Below are 14896 nucleotides of genomic sequence, written 5' to 3'. Positions count from 1 at the left end.
GTGTAATAGAATACAAAATAATGCTTTACGACTGAGAATTTCGGTGTCTAAAACCCTTTGACAAGACTGCAGAACACAGGGCTCACACACTGAACAATATTACAAATCAATGAAATCCTTGGGGTCCAGTTGCTTGAAGTTATCAGAGACCTTGTGAAGAAAACTGGGTTTTTATGACAAAAATTGGGCCGTGGTCTTCATGTGCACCAAACCTTTGAGTCTGGCAAAATGAACAACAGTGGCTGGGTAATTAATTCACATCATGTACGGCACTGAACACATTTCTTGGTGATTTTATCCACTGCATAGTCTCTTCCATTCAAATTCAAGCCATCTTATCACTCACTTCCTCTGTGTATTTCATGATCTCGATAATGACATTGTTTGTTCGAGATCTTGATACTTAACAGGTCCCAGAATAAAACACAAGCAAGTAACGCACTTTGTGGTGTAGGGTGTTATTTAATACATTGGGTTATTCATAAACTTCCATGGCAACAGTTTGGTCGCATGTTCCGTTGCTGAGAATATCACAAGTTGATGACATTTTCATTGTGATTGAACAGAGTGGAGCAGTAATTTCAGTATTTCTGTACATTCAGAGTAGATGGCAATTACTGAGTATATTTTCTGGAGTTCTTACAATCCATCATGTTGAGGCCTCTCCATTCTCCAATCTCCAAAATTCAATATGCCAGATTTATTTAAAGTGACAAAGATAAATAAAAGACATATTGATATTTTGCAATGATAAATTAAAATTAATATGGTTACTAGATTATCGTCTGAAGAAGTTATTGTTTTTGACTTTTGAATGTCCACCAAAGCCTTTGTCCCTGCGAGTTATTCCGCGTCCACCGCTGCCGCCGCCAAAACGACCTCTGCGGAAGTTATTGTTTCCATATCTGGAAGGAGGCGGAGCATTATCAATCAGCTCTGGCAGGGAGACGGCTTGCTCCAGACTGCAGCCCCATTTGTTGACCCAGTGTTGCTGTAGAAATGAGAATTGAATGACTACAAATTACTACCACATCATGACTTTCCTGCCCATGAGAAGCATCTTGGAAGCTTGTACATAACTGGTTAGCTAAATATCATCGTGATTATTGAATTATTTCCAAACAGCTAATCATCTACACAATCTCCGTAGTTTCAGACTCCCTACGGTGCTGTGAATAATTAGTCTACAGACTCCTTAAGTTGCTGTAAACAATTACAATCTACAGACTCCCTATGTTGCTGTGAATAATAAAAATCTACCAATCACATCCAACCTTGCAAGCAACTGCACATAAGCCTGGATATTGTTGGATGGATTGTCATGAAGTCACTCTCTACTATGAATCTGAGAAAATTTTGAATGAACAGAAAATGTTCAATGTTCAAATTACATCAGCAAATTTTTTGTACTTGTAATGTAAGTGGAAAAGAGGTCACAACTGACAATTTGGGTCAACAATTTTAACCTGCAAATGACTCAAAATGGCTGTGACTACTTCAAATTTTTCTTCTAAGGTATCGCAAATTCTTGTTTAAAAAGATACAGAATTTTCAAATTTCTTCTTCAAAATTAACAATACCAACTTTTGATGAGAGTATTTGCAGAGAAGAACCACACACTTCACAGATGTTGCCAGAGTAGTCACAGCTTTTCTAAGTAGTGAACATATCGGTATCAAGGCAGATCTAGCTGTTGTAAAACGTTCACAATAAACAGATAGAAAAGCATTTCGTTGGAGAATGTTGATGTGTACGCTGGATTAGCAAAGATGATCAAAGTTTTGACAGATATCATTCTAGTTCTTCATCCATTCGCTCACTTTCAAGGATAACAAGATTTCAAAAAACAAAATGCTACTGAGGGTCATACCTGTAACTCCTCTATCTGGTCATTGGGAAGGTCAAAGACCGCGCCTTTCTTGTTGGCACACATTCTCATTCCTTTGATAGACTGTCGGACTGTCTCTGGGATTTGGTTACCAATTGCTGACCATACGTAAGACGCCGTTCTCATTTCTATCTGACAGGTGAATAGATAGGTTGTATAGCCCTGGAGACAAAGATACAAACATGATCAAAATATCAGGATGTGCTTGTGTGACAAGAAAGAGTGGCTCATACTTTGATGATAATATCCACACATTGTATTCTTCCTCTCTCTGGAATGACAAACGACTGAAAATCAAAACAAGTTTTGCTGTGTTGGTTGGGATATTTTTTAGACACAAGTGAATGAGAGAGGCAAAGTAGGGAGAGAGAGAGAGAGAGAGATAGTTGGTGTGTTGATATCAATTTTTAATCATGAAACAGCTAATTGTTTTGTTAAATGCTGCTTCACAAAGAGCGGTTCTCTATCATTTCAGCCTTGCATCTCTGATCGCATAGTGACCTACATATATGACATCATTACCTCTACAAGGTTTCACTCTTACCAACAGTGGCCTACATCATGGCATTATCACCTCTACGGTTACAGTCTGACCCCATAGTGACCTACATGTATGACATCATCACCTCTACGGTTACACTCTGACCCCATAGTGACCTGCATGTATGACGTCATCACCTCTACCTACAGGTTACACTCTTACCCTTCAGTGACCTGCGTGTATGACGTCATCACCTCTACGGTTACACTCTGACCCCATAGTGACCTGCATGTATGACATCATCACCTCTACCTACAGGTTACACTCTTACCCTTCAGTGACCTGCTTGTATGACACCATCACCTCTATGGGCTACACTCTGACACCAGGTACATATTGACCATATTACATGTATTGCAGTCCTTTCACTGTAAATTAATAATTTATCTGCAAACAAATGAGTCAGAGATGATCTTACTCTCATCCAAAATAGTTTGCTACAGTTGGTAGTTTACCTGTTCTGAGTTGAGTAGTGACCTTGATGTGACCTCTGTGGCACCAGACATGTGAGCAAGAGCGGCTGCTAATGGCTCTACTGCACCTTTCTCTTCTATAAGTTTCTCTGCTATACTCCTGAAGTTATCAATCGCACTCTGAGGTACCTGTTCCAGAGATCTATGACAAAAGTTACACGGAAAGAATTTTATTCTCTGCCAAATAATAACAGTGATAATTTTCATCTTTCCTCATTGTGGAAATATTGTACATGTCCCTCTGGTTTCATTTTGAACCAGAAAAGATAGTATTAGCCATTTTCTGTGCTTGAACCTTGTTGGTGGAGGGACTGTGCTTGAATCATGAGCGGCGACTGGCAATTCAACCACTGTATGACTTATTTAACTCCACACTTTTCAGAGGATATGGTTGAGTCTTTGTAGATGAAAATGTGATCACTATGCTAGTATGCACTTGTTTATTGTTAACCTTAAAACCCCTCTCTCAAAGTGCATGTGTCCACACTCATAAATGGGAACAACGGTTTTCACCAAAATCAAGGTGGTGAAGGGTGTCCCTTTAAACACAAGAGTCAATTGTTGGAGCTTATGTACATGGTGGTTATACTTTGAGTGTATGAGTCTTGTATCTAGACATTAATAAGATCACTTACTTTATTGCATCATTGGAAGATGAGAGTATGATGTCTTCAGGTTGTGGTGCTCCAATTCGCTTGAATTTTATTCCCTGGAAATAACATTTACACAAAGGTCAGGGAGGGCAATCACAGACAGGTGAGAACAGCGCCCTCTTAGGGGGACACAAAGCTGTACTTGTTCAGAAACTGAGACGGCTCACTTCTCAGGGCGTTTCTAGTTGCAACTGTCAGTTTATTCATAGATCCATTTCTGTGCCTGAGGTTAGCATTTATCAAAATGACATTACCCTATGAGTGCTGCAATTTTTGTAGCCAAAATTTTACTGCAACATTTTACCAATTTTTATATTTTTTCTGTAAAATTTTTCGATAATTTTGGACTGAATTGACATGACTTTAAATTGGCTTTAGCTTTTGATCAAAAAATCTAAAAAATATTGACCAGGTTATTTTTTAAAAGGGTGACAAAAATTGACTTCTATGCTCAAAGGGTTAACATTGGCCATCACAGTTTGACTATTTACATATTCTAAATTTTAAACCAGTTCGTTAAAAACTGAAACTTTGTACAGTTTTTTTAACTTACTGCACGTCTTTCAACCAGCTTGAGAAGATACTCTTCATTTGGTTTATAGAAACAAACCGAAACACCAGTTCTTCCCGCTCTGCCGGTACGACCAGAACGATGGATGTACGACTCCAAATCCTATCGGGAGAGAAATGTAATGACTGGGTCACGACATCGAGTCCAGAGAGGAGAATTGAAATGCAAAATTGAGTGTAACATGTTGAAGATTATATTCTGATATACTTGTCCTTGACCTCCATCTACAGACTGGCAGAATGATTGATCTTTAGAATTTTTTTCTCTTACAATTACTAACCTAAACTAATTGCAGCGACCTGAATTACATGAGTTTCAAAGGAAAAGATGAGAAATTAATTCACCATAATAAAACATTGACGGCAAAGCTTTGTACAGTCTAGTTGTGCTGTGGATTTCATGTTCACCAGTTCTCAAACCACCTCCGGGTATGCAATGAGTTAAAAGCTGATAATCTTTTGCTTAACTATTAGTAATCTAGGCTTTATTATGAATAACCAGTGGTTAGAACTGTTACCAGGATTATCAAGTGGTGTAGTCTGGGCTGTAATTTTATCTCTGTATGACTCTGTTGTTGTGTATAAAGAAGTGTTTTTAATTTTCATAAATTTAGTATTGCATGCAATGGTGTGGACTGTCTCAATTAAATGAAATGAGACTATATCAATGGTTTTATGTACAGGTCTATGACTTCAGGGTTTTATGAATGAAATTACCTTTGGCGGTTGACACATCAAAACTAGATCAACTTCGGCGATGTCAAGACCCCTAGCTGCAACATCCGTGGCAACCAAACATCGAAATTTACCTTCACGGAAACCCTGTAACAAAATATGGCTTCATGTAAGACAGACGCACAAAGTCATTTCACAGTTAAACAGCTTCAAGTATCCATGTGCCTTTTTTACCATCACGAGGGTGTCCTCTGATACTTTGAGTTAGTTTGATAGACATGCCGGTAACCACGGTCCCTCTATCACCGGTCTGGCAACGCAGATTAATTTCCATTGTCAAAGGTGTGGATCACCGTGACGATTGGGTCAGTCCGTAGCTACGCGATCAATTGAGCATTGGGCACCATTTTTGAATGCAGTGTTCTGTGTTTATAGCCGTTTTCTTGTAAAATTAGCACACCTTTTGAGTCTCAATCATCTTACCGTGAGCAGAAATGTACATTTTCTCAGGTGAGTGTTGCTTTATATGAATGGTTTGCAGCATTTCCTTGTAACATTTGCAATGATATTTGTGTTCATGTTTGATCTCCTTTGATCAAAATGTATTTGATTTTTGTAGACTCTTTCTTTGTGTACGTTTCAAGAACAAAATTACTACTATCCTCATCGTATGATTTAAACTGACTTTTAATTGGTGGGCAGGTTTTTGGCGACTACATATCATAATGCTGCTTGAAATACCGAGTGTTTTTTCGAACTAGTTATTGTTGTTTTGAGTCAAGATGGAAGCTATCGCGAAAGGTACCTCCTGTACTTAAACCTTGTGATAAATGTCATTGTTCTCCCCAGGATTTTTTTAGAAGAGGGCGAAGACGTGGTGCGAAGCACCACAAGCGACCGCTTTAGAAAAACAGAGCTTTTGAAAAACAGAGATTAAAATGGTGTTATTTGGTGGCACTTGGGGAGTATTTTTTTCAGATTTTTTTCGTATAAAAACTCTTAAGGAAAGGAGATCTGAGACAGGGTTTCATAACTTTTATTACAGTTCACTGATTTCAATTATGAAGATTACATTTTTTGAAAACGAAAACATAGCGAGAGACATACATTTATTCATCGATGTCAAAATTATCACGGTGACCATAAAACTCAGGCTTGCGGAGCATTTTTTTTTCGTATAAAAAACTCAAAGGAAAAGAGATCTGAAACAGTGTTCCATAACTTTTATTACAGTTCACGGATTTCAATGAAGATTACTCTAGCGAGTCTAGAGACATACATTTATTCATCGATGTCAAAATTATCACCGTAACACTCACGTGTTCTCATCCTCATACACGTCCGACCGAGCCTAACATTAGGTTGTTTTGCTTTGGGAAGGAATACACAAACGAAATTCTAACCTCCTATAAAACTTCAGTGTACTCTGCTGTCCTTGGTTACCCTCAAGCTCCTTGCCATGTTTACTCAGCTAAGTCGGTTACCTAATGCACGGTCCCTATGGAGTGACCGTGGCTAACGTAACGTTGCGGACTGAGCCATGCAAATATGGCTGCCTTCGATGAGTTGCACATGGGCTTATGATCTCGGATGACATCACAAACTCGCGAGATTTGCAAGATCGATGAGAATTACGTTTGCAGTCTGCAGGATCGAGGCTCACGCTCGCATTTTGCTTGTAAATCACTGTCAACTTTTTTCCCGTACATTTTATTGTTTTATGTTTCAAAAAAGATAAATCTTTTTCATTTCTGGCAAGGGGGCGCTCGGAATTTACAAGAGGGCGCCACGCCCCTGTTACCTTATTCAGGGAGAACACTGATATGTCCTATAGTTATATTCGTACGCAAACCTGTGACAGTTGTTTGAAGTTGGTCACAAAAATGTGGTTTCTTGATTTTGAGCAATCTAAGTGTTCCACGAAATGAGACATTGGTAGTTGTTTTCGGTAGGTACGATCTGATGAATATGTAATGATGGATGGTCCTTAGTTCATGACAACCGACCAGCTCATGTAAAGTTTAGACTCTTTTACAAGTTGAAAGTCAAATGCAGTGTATTCATTTTAAATTAAATGGACAAAACATGTCTTTTATAAATTGGTAAGGTACTTTAACATTCTTGTTTCCTTCTGAGTTTGGAATCTTTGTAACATTTATTTTGTTTACATGATTTGTTTACATTCCACTCTTGCAATCAGATCGCTCATTCTGCAGTTGTCTTACGTGACTTTGGTCCAGGGCTGCTGTTGAATGCTAGCGTTCACCTCATCATCATTGATGTGTCAAATTTGGCATTCCATGTCAACAGTTTCTTCCAGAATGAAGTTCCTAATCAATATTTTGATTGTCCCAATCGACAAAATCGCCATGTCATTTCCACATGTTCTGCTCTGACCGCAGGAGTCACGGTGCATTTGTTATTATGTCGACTGTACACAAATGCGCAGTGCACAAGCGCAAAACTCCAAACTGCATTGCATACTGGTGATTTTTCTGACGTTGATCTGAATATTCTTAAGATGGCAACCCCTTGGGTATCAATATCAAGTGTGAATGGTTTGTTTGCCGTCAACGTGAATAGGGACAAACAGGAAACCTGCCGTCGCCAGACCGGTAATAGAGAGACTGTGCGGTAACATAACGTGAAACATTTCTTTGAGTCTGAAGGGAGGTAACACAAGTTTGTTGAGTGTCAAGTTGGTTTGCATGGCACATGTAGAACACATTTCTCACTCCTGGCTGCACTTCTGTTCTTTCTGAGCTTTCAAGTCAAACTCTGTGGTTTCCTGTACACTGCCATGATCATGAAGTGATGACATCATCAAAACGAGTGTAGTTTCACACTGAATGCTTACACTTCATTTTTTATGCATAACCATTCACAAAGTCACACCTACATTCAAAACAAATTTTTTTAACCCTTTCACCACCATGGTTTGTCCCAAATCCATTGTTTTCTATGGTAAAGTTGGACCTGTACACAGGGAACTGGGGTGAAAGGGTTAAAGGCAATTTAAGCAAAGCCAGCAAAACACAAAAGTTACCTTAAGTGTAATTTCTCGTTGATTTTGAGCAATGTCTCCATGGAGAACTTGAACATCGACTCGTATATTTGAATTGACACCCAACTCATTGGCCTCTTTCTTGGTCTCACAGAATATCATACAGCGGCCATACTTTCCACTGTAGACCTGAACAACGTCACTGATGGTGGCCGCTCTCTCCTTGTAGTGACATCTGATGGCTAAATGCTGTACAGTTGAAATTACAAAAGTCAAGTTCACGCTGCAGTGGTAACACCCTGAAGTGTCCGACAATATTCAATAGTTATCTGTGAAAGGTTATTTGCAAGATTTGCTCTATATTTTGGTCTGTGACGAGAACAGAAGCCAACCAGTTATTCATGGTCAATAATAAGCTTAAACTGGCCAGCAGAATTGTTTAAAATTGACAAAAATACAATCACAGTTCATTTCATGCATTTTCTTATCAATGCAAACTGTAATAAGAAAATTGTCGCAATAATAAGCTGTAATTCAACTGAATCATTTCTGCCTTATCTGTCCCCCCTTGGCAGAAATAGTTCAATCCATTCAATGCTTACATTTGCTGATTTGTACATGTTATTTTTGCTGTACTAAATTGTGGCTGATAACCACTGTCATAGATAATATCCTGCCTCCCTCAAAAAAAATAATCCAGACTTACCTCAACCGTGGTTGCTGCTTTCAATCTCTGTTGTCCAATCAAATCAACTCGTTTGGTGTTTGGTTTCATGTACTTCTGGGAGGTCTTGTAAACCCAGTCAGGTAGAGTGGCAGTGAACAGTAGGGTCTGAGGATTGGTGGCGGTGTAGTCATCTACAACAGAACCAAATTTCTTCAGAATATGTCCTACTGAAATAACACACTTTGCATTTCACAAATGTCATTTATCTACGATCATCAAAAACAGTATCTTGAAGATAATTTCGAGTTCACCTAGAATTATTTTTTGTATACCAATTATTCACTTACAAATTTTATTCTACAATCATCAAAAGAAAAATCCTAAAGAATTTTGAGTTTACTTAGCATTATTTTTTGAATACCAATTATTCACTTACAAATTTGATTCGCTCTTTTACCTGGAGAGGGCAGTATTCCAAATCAACAAAGGCAGTGAAGTTAAAGAGAAAAAGTGAAGCTTTACCTAGTTTGTATGCAGCTGCTAATATTTCCTCCACGCTTTCGGCAAAACCCATATCCAACATACGGTCAACTTCATCCAGTACAACGTGCCGCAACTGACTTAGATTCAGGGTGTTCTTCCGGACGTAATCCAGGATTCTTCCAGGAGTTCCAACTACAATGTCAACACCGCGTCTTATGGCAGATTCCTGAGGCCAGTAGGCTGTACCACCATATATGCAGACAGTTGACAAGTAAGGGCCGACAGACTCAAAATCTTCAGACACCTTCGCGAGACAAAATGGTTTTAATCTTCTTTCTCCAAAGGCAGTCAGAGTCAATATTCATGGTAATTGTAAGAAATTTTTGATGCCCTGGGGGGTCAAAACTATCACTCACAATTTATTATAAGTCATCTGTTAAGTGCCATTCTTGATATAAATAGTAAACTCCCTTGTAAACATGAAGTTACAACAGTTTTCACATGTCATGGATGGAAAATTGATGATGAAATCAAAACTGGCAAATACATATGACAATTGAAGCCAACACTCATTTACTGTGGAAGTTGTGAAAGTTAGATAGTGGTTTATTGTACGAGAATTTCTGAAATCACATCAGGCTGGGTATCAGTTTGTTTCTCTGTCATTTCTTGACGCTGTTGCAGAAGAAATATTCTCTCTTTGCATCTCAATCCTTACCTGCTTTGCGAGTTCACGGGTCGGTGCCATCACCAACACCTTGGGAGGGCGCCCTCCTTTGGGTTCTACGTCTTGTAGATTCTCTATCAGCGGCAGGGCGAATGCCAGTGTCTTGCCGGTACCTGTCCTGGCCTGTGCTATGACATCTTGGCCATCATAGACGTAATCAAAGGTCTTGGCTTGAATTGGGAACAAATAGGTCACACCACGCTCTGTAAAGGCACAGATGCATTTAATTTTCAACCGTTAGAGAAATTCAAAATTTAATCTGAATCCATACGAGCTGGATTCAGCATTTTCAATATGTAGACTTCTGTATTGTAGTAAAACATTGGGATTGCATCTTTAGAGTTTGAGACGATGGTTTAACTCTTTCACCACCATGGTTTGGCCCAAACCCATTGTTGTCAATGGTGATGATCGACTTGGTTACTGGGAATGGGAGGTGAACAGGTTCAATTGCAAAAAATCAAAAAATCACAGTGAGAATTGCTGCAAGAATTATTTTCAGCCTTTCTACTTTTTGGTGAAAACATATCTATGCCCTCATTTGTTTCCAAGGTAAAAATGCACTGGGAAGAGGTATGGAATAATGTTGATTCTCTTTCAGAGTGAATGTATGAAGTTCAAAGACAATGGAACTGATTGGTCTGATGCTTACCTTTGAGTAACTTGACTGTCCTCTCTGTCAATCTAAACTTCTTGAATGCTCCATCACGTTCCTTCTGTGATAGCTAAAGATGAACAAATAAAAAAAGAATTCAATATGAATTTTTTTTCAGATACCTTTTCATGCTTTCAGTACTATATGAAAGTCTAAGTCTGATAATAACAGAAACGGTTTTGTACCAAACTCCCTGATTGAATTACTTGTAACCATAGGCACTGGGAAAATATTTCTTGTAACAAAGAAAAAAACATCAAGTACATACCTGTTCATCATCTGTGCTGTCACTGTTGCCATTGGAAACTGTAACTTTGTTGTCATGGTTACTCTCTACACCATTTGTTTCTTTCTTAATTTTCTGGTTACTTGAAGAGTCACTCTCCTCTGAAGATTCTGTTTTCACTTTCTTCTTTTTGGGTTTGACTTCGGGAGTTTCTTCACAGTCTTCTTCAAGTTTTCTTTTCTTCTTCTTCTTTTCTTTATCTTTCTTCTCTTTCTTCTCTTTCTTTTGTTTCTGATGGAAGATGATGATATGATTTGATGAAATGATCAACTTGGTAAAATGGAAATTGAAAAACACCCTGTTGTGTTCTTTTTAGTCAGGGGGAAGCCAGTGTAGGCATCAAGACAAACAGAAACTATATGTGAAAATCCAGATGAATATTTTTTTCAATTGACTGGTTTTGGTGGGGCATCTCAACATCACAACAAATTTTGGGAGAGCTCCGGACAGACAACATATTTGATCAAATTTGTCACTTAGTCTTTGCTTGTTTTATGAACTACAAAATGTTACATTTTTTGCATGTTTCAGATTGAAAAATCTATTTCCCTTTGTTTTGGATTGGAAATTATATTTGTTTTTGAAAAGGTAGAAATAGCTGAACACTTTGGAGGATCACTGTCTGTGATGGTTGATGTCAAAGTTAACAACTAAGTAGAACTATATTTGGCCAGCACTTCGGGATAAAGTTGTAATTGGACAAATACAGCCACATGTTAAGACAATGCAGTTGGAAAATATCAAATATTATTGACAACCTGTGCCTAAACTGTTGTCATAAGTTCATCATCGAATATTAATTTTTTTGTACACTGTGATCACATATGTATATGTCTCTCTTCTCGAAAAGATAAGAAAAATCAAAATATCAAATTCAAAGGTCATGGACGTAACACCATAAGTTTTAATCTTTTGAGCGCAAAAGTCAATTTTTGTTGCCTATAAAAAATGTACTCCAGTCAAATTTTTTTGATTTTTGCCAAAATTTTTCATAAAAAACTGTAGCCAATGAAATTTTACGTCTATTTCGTCCAAAATTATAAAAAAATTAAAAAAAATTCATAAAAATTGGTAAAATTTGCACTAAAATTTTGATGGGAAAAAAATTACAGCACTTTAAAGTCTACTTCCGACCTTTAAAATCCATGACGTCATAAGTTTGGGGATGAAGCCCTGAATTTAGCTCCGTTCCCAGTCTCTCCAGTCCAACGAGCTGTTTAACAAAAGGGCGTAGGTTGGTGTGAATTGAGAATTCAAATAAAATTGTACCTTCAAGTATCATAATCAAGAATGACGCGACACTGGCAAAGGCTATCTTGGACCACAGACTAAATACGCAGCCGCAGCAGCGCACTGTATGCGACTACAGTATGATATACGCTTTAACCGTAACCAAGTTCGGAGCCTCAAACATCGGTCGTCAACAACTTGTTTTACTTGAATATTGACTTGATGACATCCAAGTAGAGAGACTATTTAAAATTGAACGTTACCATTACATCAAAACAGCGAAGATTAGAATGCCCAGGTCACATTGCACAACAGAACAGACTGTAGACAGTGTAGAAGCATCACCCTATTTCCTTACCTTGTCCTTATCTTTCTTCGATTTTTTTACCTTCTTTGCGTTGGTTTCCTCATCGAAGTCTAAATTTTTGTCCTTGATATCTTCGTCCATCTTGTTTGACACTTCGGCTGGCATGAGGAGTGGAATCAGATGTGTTTAGAGTGAAAAAAATCGGGGAAAGATTGACAACGAAACGTGTCAGTGGCTGACGCACATGGAAAAGGAACGATCACGTGACTGCAGGTCACCTTGCCGTTTGACCCGCGATGAGAAATTTTGGTCGTAGGTGGCGCCCGTCAAAATACCACTTTTGGACTAGAACCATTGCGGCTAATCATTTTACGAAAAGCATGGTTATCACCCCGATATCGCTTCAAACCTGCACTATAAATTTCCATGAAAAATGAATATCATCATAATCTCTCCACACAAAATAACACAGTATGGAAGATTTCACAAATAATGTAAGTTTTTCGCATGAAAATTGGGAAATGAAGCAGTGTTGCTACATAATGATGTTGCTACCGAAATGACAGGGAAGGATACAAAAAAACACACACAAACAAAAAAATAAATACTGGTACTGTTCCTAATTAACACCAATACTCAAGAAATCATCACCTGACAAGAATGTGTCAAAGAATGACAAACCTGTTTGTAACCTACCCTTTCTATCAAAAGTCATTGAAAATATAGTAGCACATCAGATAACATCATATTTGACTGCCTCTTTGTTTATCACTCCCACAATCACTTAAATCAGCGTATATAAAACACCAAAGCACTGAAACAGAACTCACTTAAAATGAACAGCGATATTTGTATGGCACTGAATGATGGCCAATGCGCTCTCATCACGGTTCTTCTCGATATCTCCTCTGCTTTTGACACTATAGATCATGTACTCAGCACAAGGTTATCAAAGCTTGGCATATCCAACCACTGGGAAGCCAGAATGAACAAACAAATCAACAAACAAACCAAAAGACAAACCAACACAATAACAACCACGTCACAAAAAACAAAAAGAAGCAAACGAATAAATAATCAAACAAAACAAACAAAGAAGTAATAGATAACAAAGAATTAAACAATTTTTTATAAAACCCAAATAAATAAATAAAAGAAAACGATAAATTGAATAAGAATTTGAATAATTGACTGAACAACACATGCAACTTATTCAAGATGCGACGTCATTTTTACAACCCACTATGTAGCAGCAATGTGGGCTTAATGGTGGGTTGGGCCGTGAGGCTTGTGCCTCTGTCGTGCGACTTGCGCGGTGGTAGGGTATCGCGCAAGCCGCACGACAGAATCCTAAACCGCACGACCCGTCCCCACCAAGGCTACAATTATTGCAGCTACCAACTATACTCTCTCGAGGGACGTGACTTGATGGCAGCCCATGCCATGGTCGATTATAGAACCCTCCCCCACAAATAAAATGACTCTCTCACCGCCGGTAGTTAAGAATCCATGAGACTTATACCAGTTGGGAAGAAAATGTATGGGGCTCACATAATGAATGTGTTATCAATCGTAATTTAAATTTCTTCCCGTTTCTGCTCTTCGGCATCCTACGTTTAAAACGACCGGGTTGTCTTTGCCGTTGAGTGACGTCAGTCCTTTGAAATCGTAAGTGGACCAATTGCGTAACTCGTTAAGCCCACTACTTCATTCGGGTTTTTGTCGGTTATTTAATATTCATTACTTATTCATTTGTATTGTTTGATTGGTTGTTTGTTTGTTTATTTGTTTGTTTGTTTTTGTTTGGTTGGTTCTTATTTGTTTGTTTCGGCTTGTGTTTTGTTTGTTTGTTTGTTTATATATCCTGTGATCCAACATCCCATTGCAATGGTCTACATCTGCATCATATTTAAAGAACAGACAACGGTATTCCCATACATGGCTCGATATCAGAACCTCAACATCTGCAATATGGAGTGCCACAGGGTTTAGTGCTGGGCCCTCTCTTGTTCTGCATTTACATCCAACCACTCGCTCAGCTTATTCGACATCACAATATCAACTGTCACCACTACGCCGATGACAATAAACTCTGGTCCAGTATTTCACAACACCTTATCCACGGTACACAACTTGAAGATAGAAAGAAGCGGTTCAAGAGATTTAAACCTGGATGACACATTAGAATCTCCTACTCAATGAGGGTAAAACTGAAGTTCTTGTACTATGATCTCAGTTCATCCAATAACCTCGTCCTATTGACCACATGAGTATTTCATCTTATTCTGTTTAAATTGTCAACTTTGAAAGGAATTTCGATGTGATGGTGAAATTGCTACCCTTAACATGCTTAAGGTAGAATGTGCTTTTGGGAAAGATACAGTATTCGACCGACTCTCAATTTTTTAGAATTCTTTTCTGATCTTCCAGTTGTGGGACTCATTTTAAAGCTCTCGGGGTAAAAAATGTTTACCGGATTAGTTTTATGAACATAGGGGATTTTATTTTTTCCGTTAACACAGGGATGGCGGCCATTTTTAATTTCAAATGTCGGTAAATGTTAGGTAATTTGTTTCTCTAGGATCAAAGTTTGCAGGATGACCAATGATTTTTATTCTTGATTTTTAAGAGGATGGTAAAAGGTTTAATTTAGGAAAGTTTGAGCCAAAGTTTAAGTCTTTCACTTTCGAGGTGTATACTACCTTAAGTAGAACCCGCCTCAGGGACAGATATTCAG

General features: G+C 38.2%; 1 protein-coding gene across 1 annotated transcript; it reads right to left on the bottom strand.

Moving 5' to 3' along the window:
- Positions 1-442: 442 nt before the first annotated feature.
- On the bottom strand, positions 443-12457 carry LOC139122723 (nucleolar RNA helicase 2-like). The gene is made up of 13 exons (XM_070688382.1): positions 12211-12457; positions 10605-10853; positions 10334-10406; positions 9673-9884; positions 8994-9258; positions 8511-8662; positions 7847-8053; positions 4843-4947; positions 4109-4228; positions 3538-3611; positions 2885-3044; positions 1871-2050; positions 443-991 (listed from the first exon to the last, which is right to left on the bottom strand). The coding sequence occupies exons 1-13, from the start codon at positions 12322-12324 to the stop codon at positions 779-781; spliced, it is 2124 nt and encodes a 707-aa protein (XP_070544483.1). The 5' UTR covers positions 12325-12457; the 3' UTR covers positions 443-778.
- Positions 12458-14896: the final 2439 nt, after the last annotated feature.

Source organism: Ptychodera flava, chromosome 22 (genome assembly GCF_041260155.1).
Source record: "Ptychodera flava strain L36383 chromosome 22, AS_Pfla_20210202, whole genome shotgun sequence".
Taxonomy (NCBI): domain Eukaryota; kingdom Metazoa; phylum Hemichordata; class Enteropneusta; family Ptychoderidae; genus Ptychodera; species Ptychodera flava.
Note: the sequence above shows the minus strand (reverse complement) of the source record. Positions and strands in the feature narration are given on the sequence as shown.

Bases quoted from the DNA above. Each gene is read 5' to 3' on its own strand.
- LOC139122723 (XM_070688382.1), bottom strand. From the start codon at position 12,324: ATGCCAGCCGAAGTGTCAAACAAGATGGACGAAGATATCAAGGACAAA. The intron at 10,407-10,604 runs GTATGTACTTGA...GTTCATCTTTAG, and splicing joins ACAGCACAGATGATGAACAG to CTATCACAGAAGGAACGTGA. The intron at 8,054-8,510 runs GTAAGTCTGGAT...TCAACTGTACAG, and splicing joins AAGCAGCAACCACGGTTGAG to CATTTAGCCATCAGATGTCA.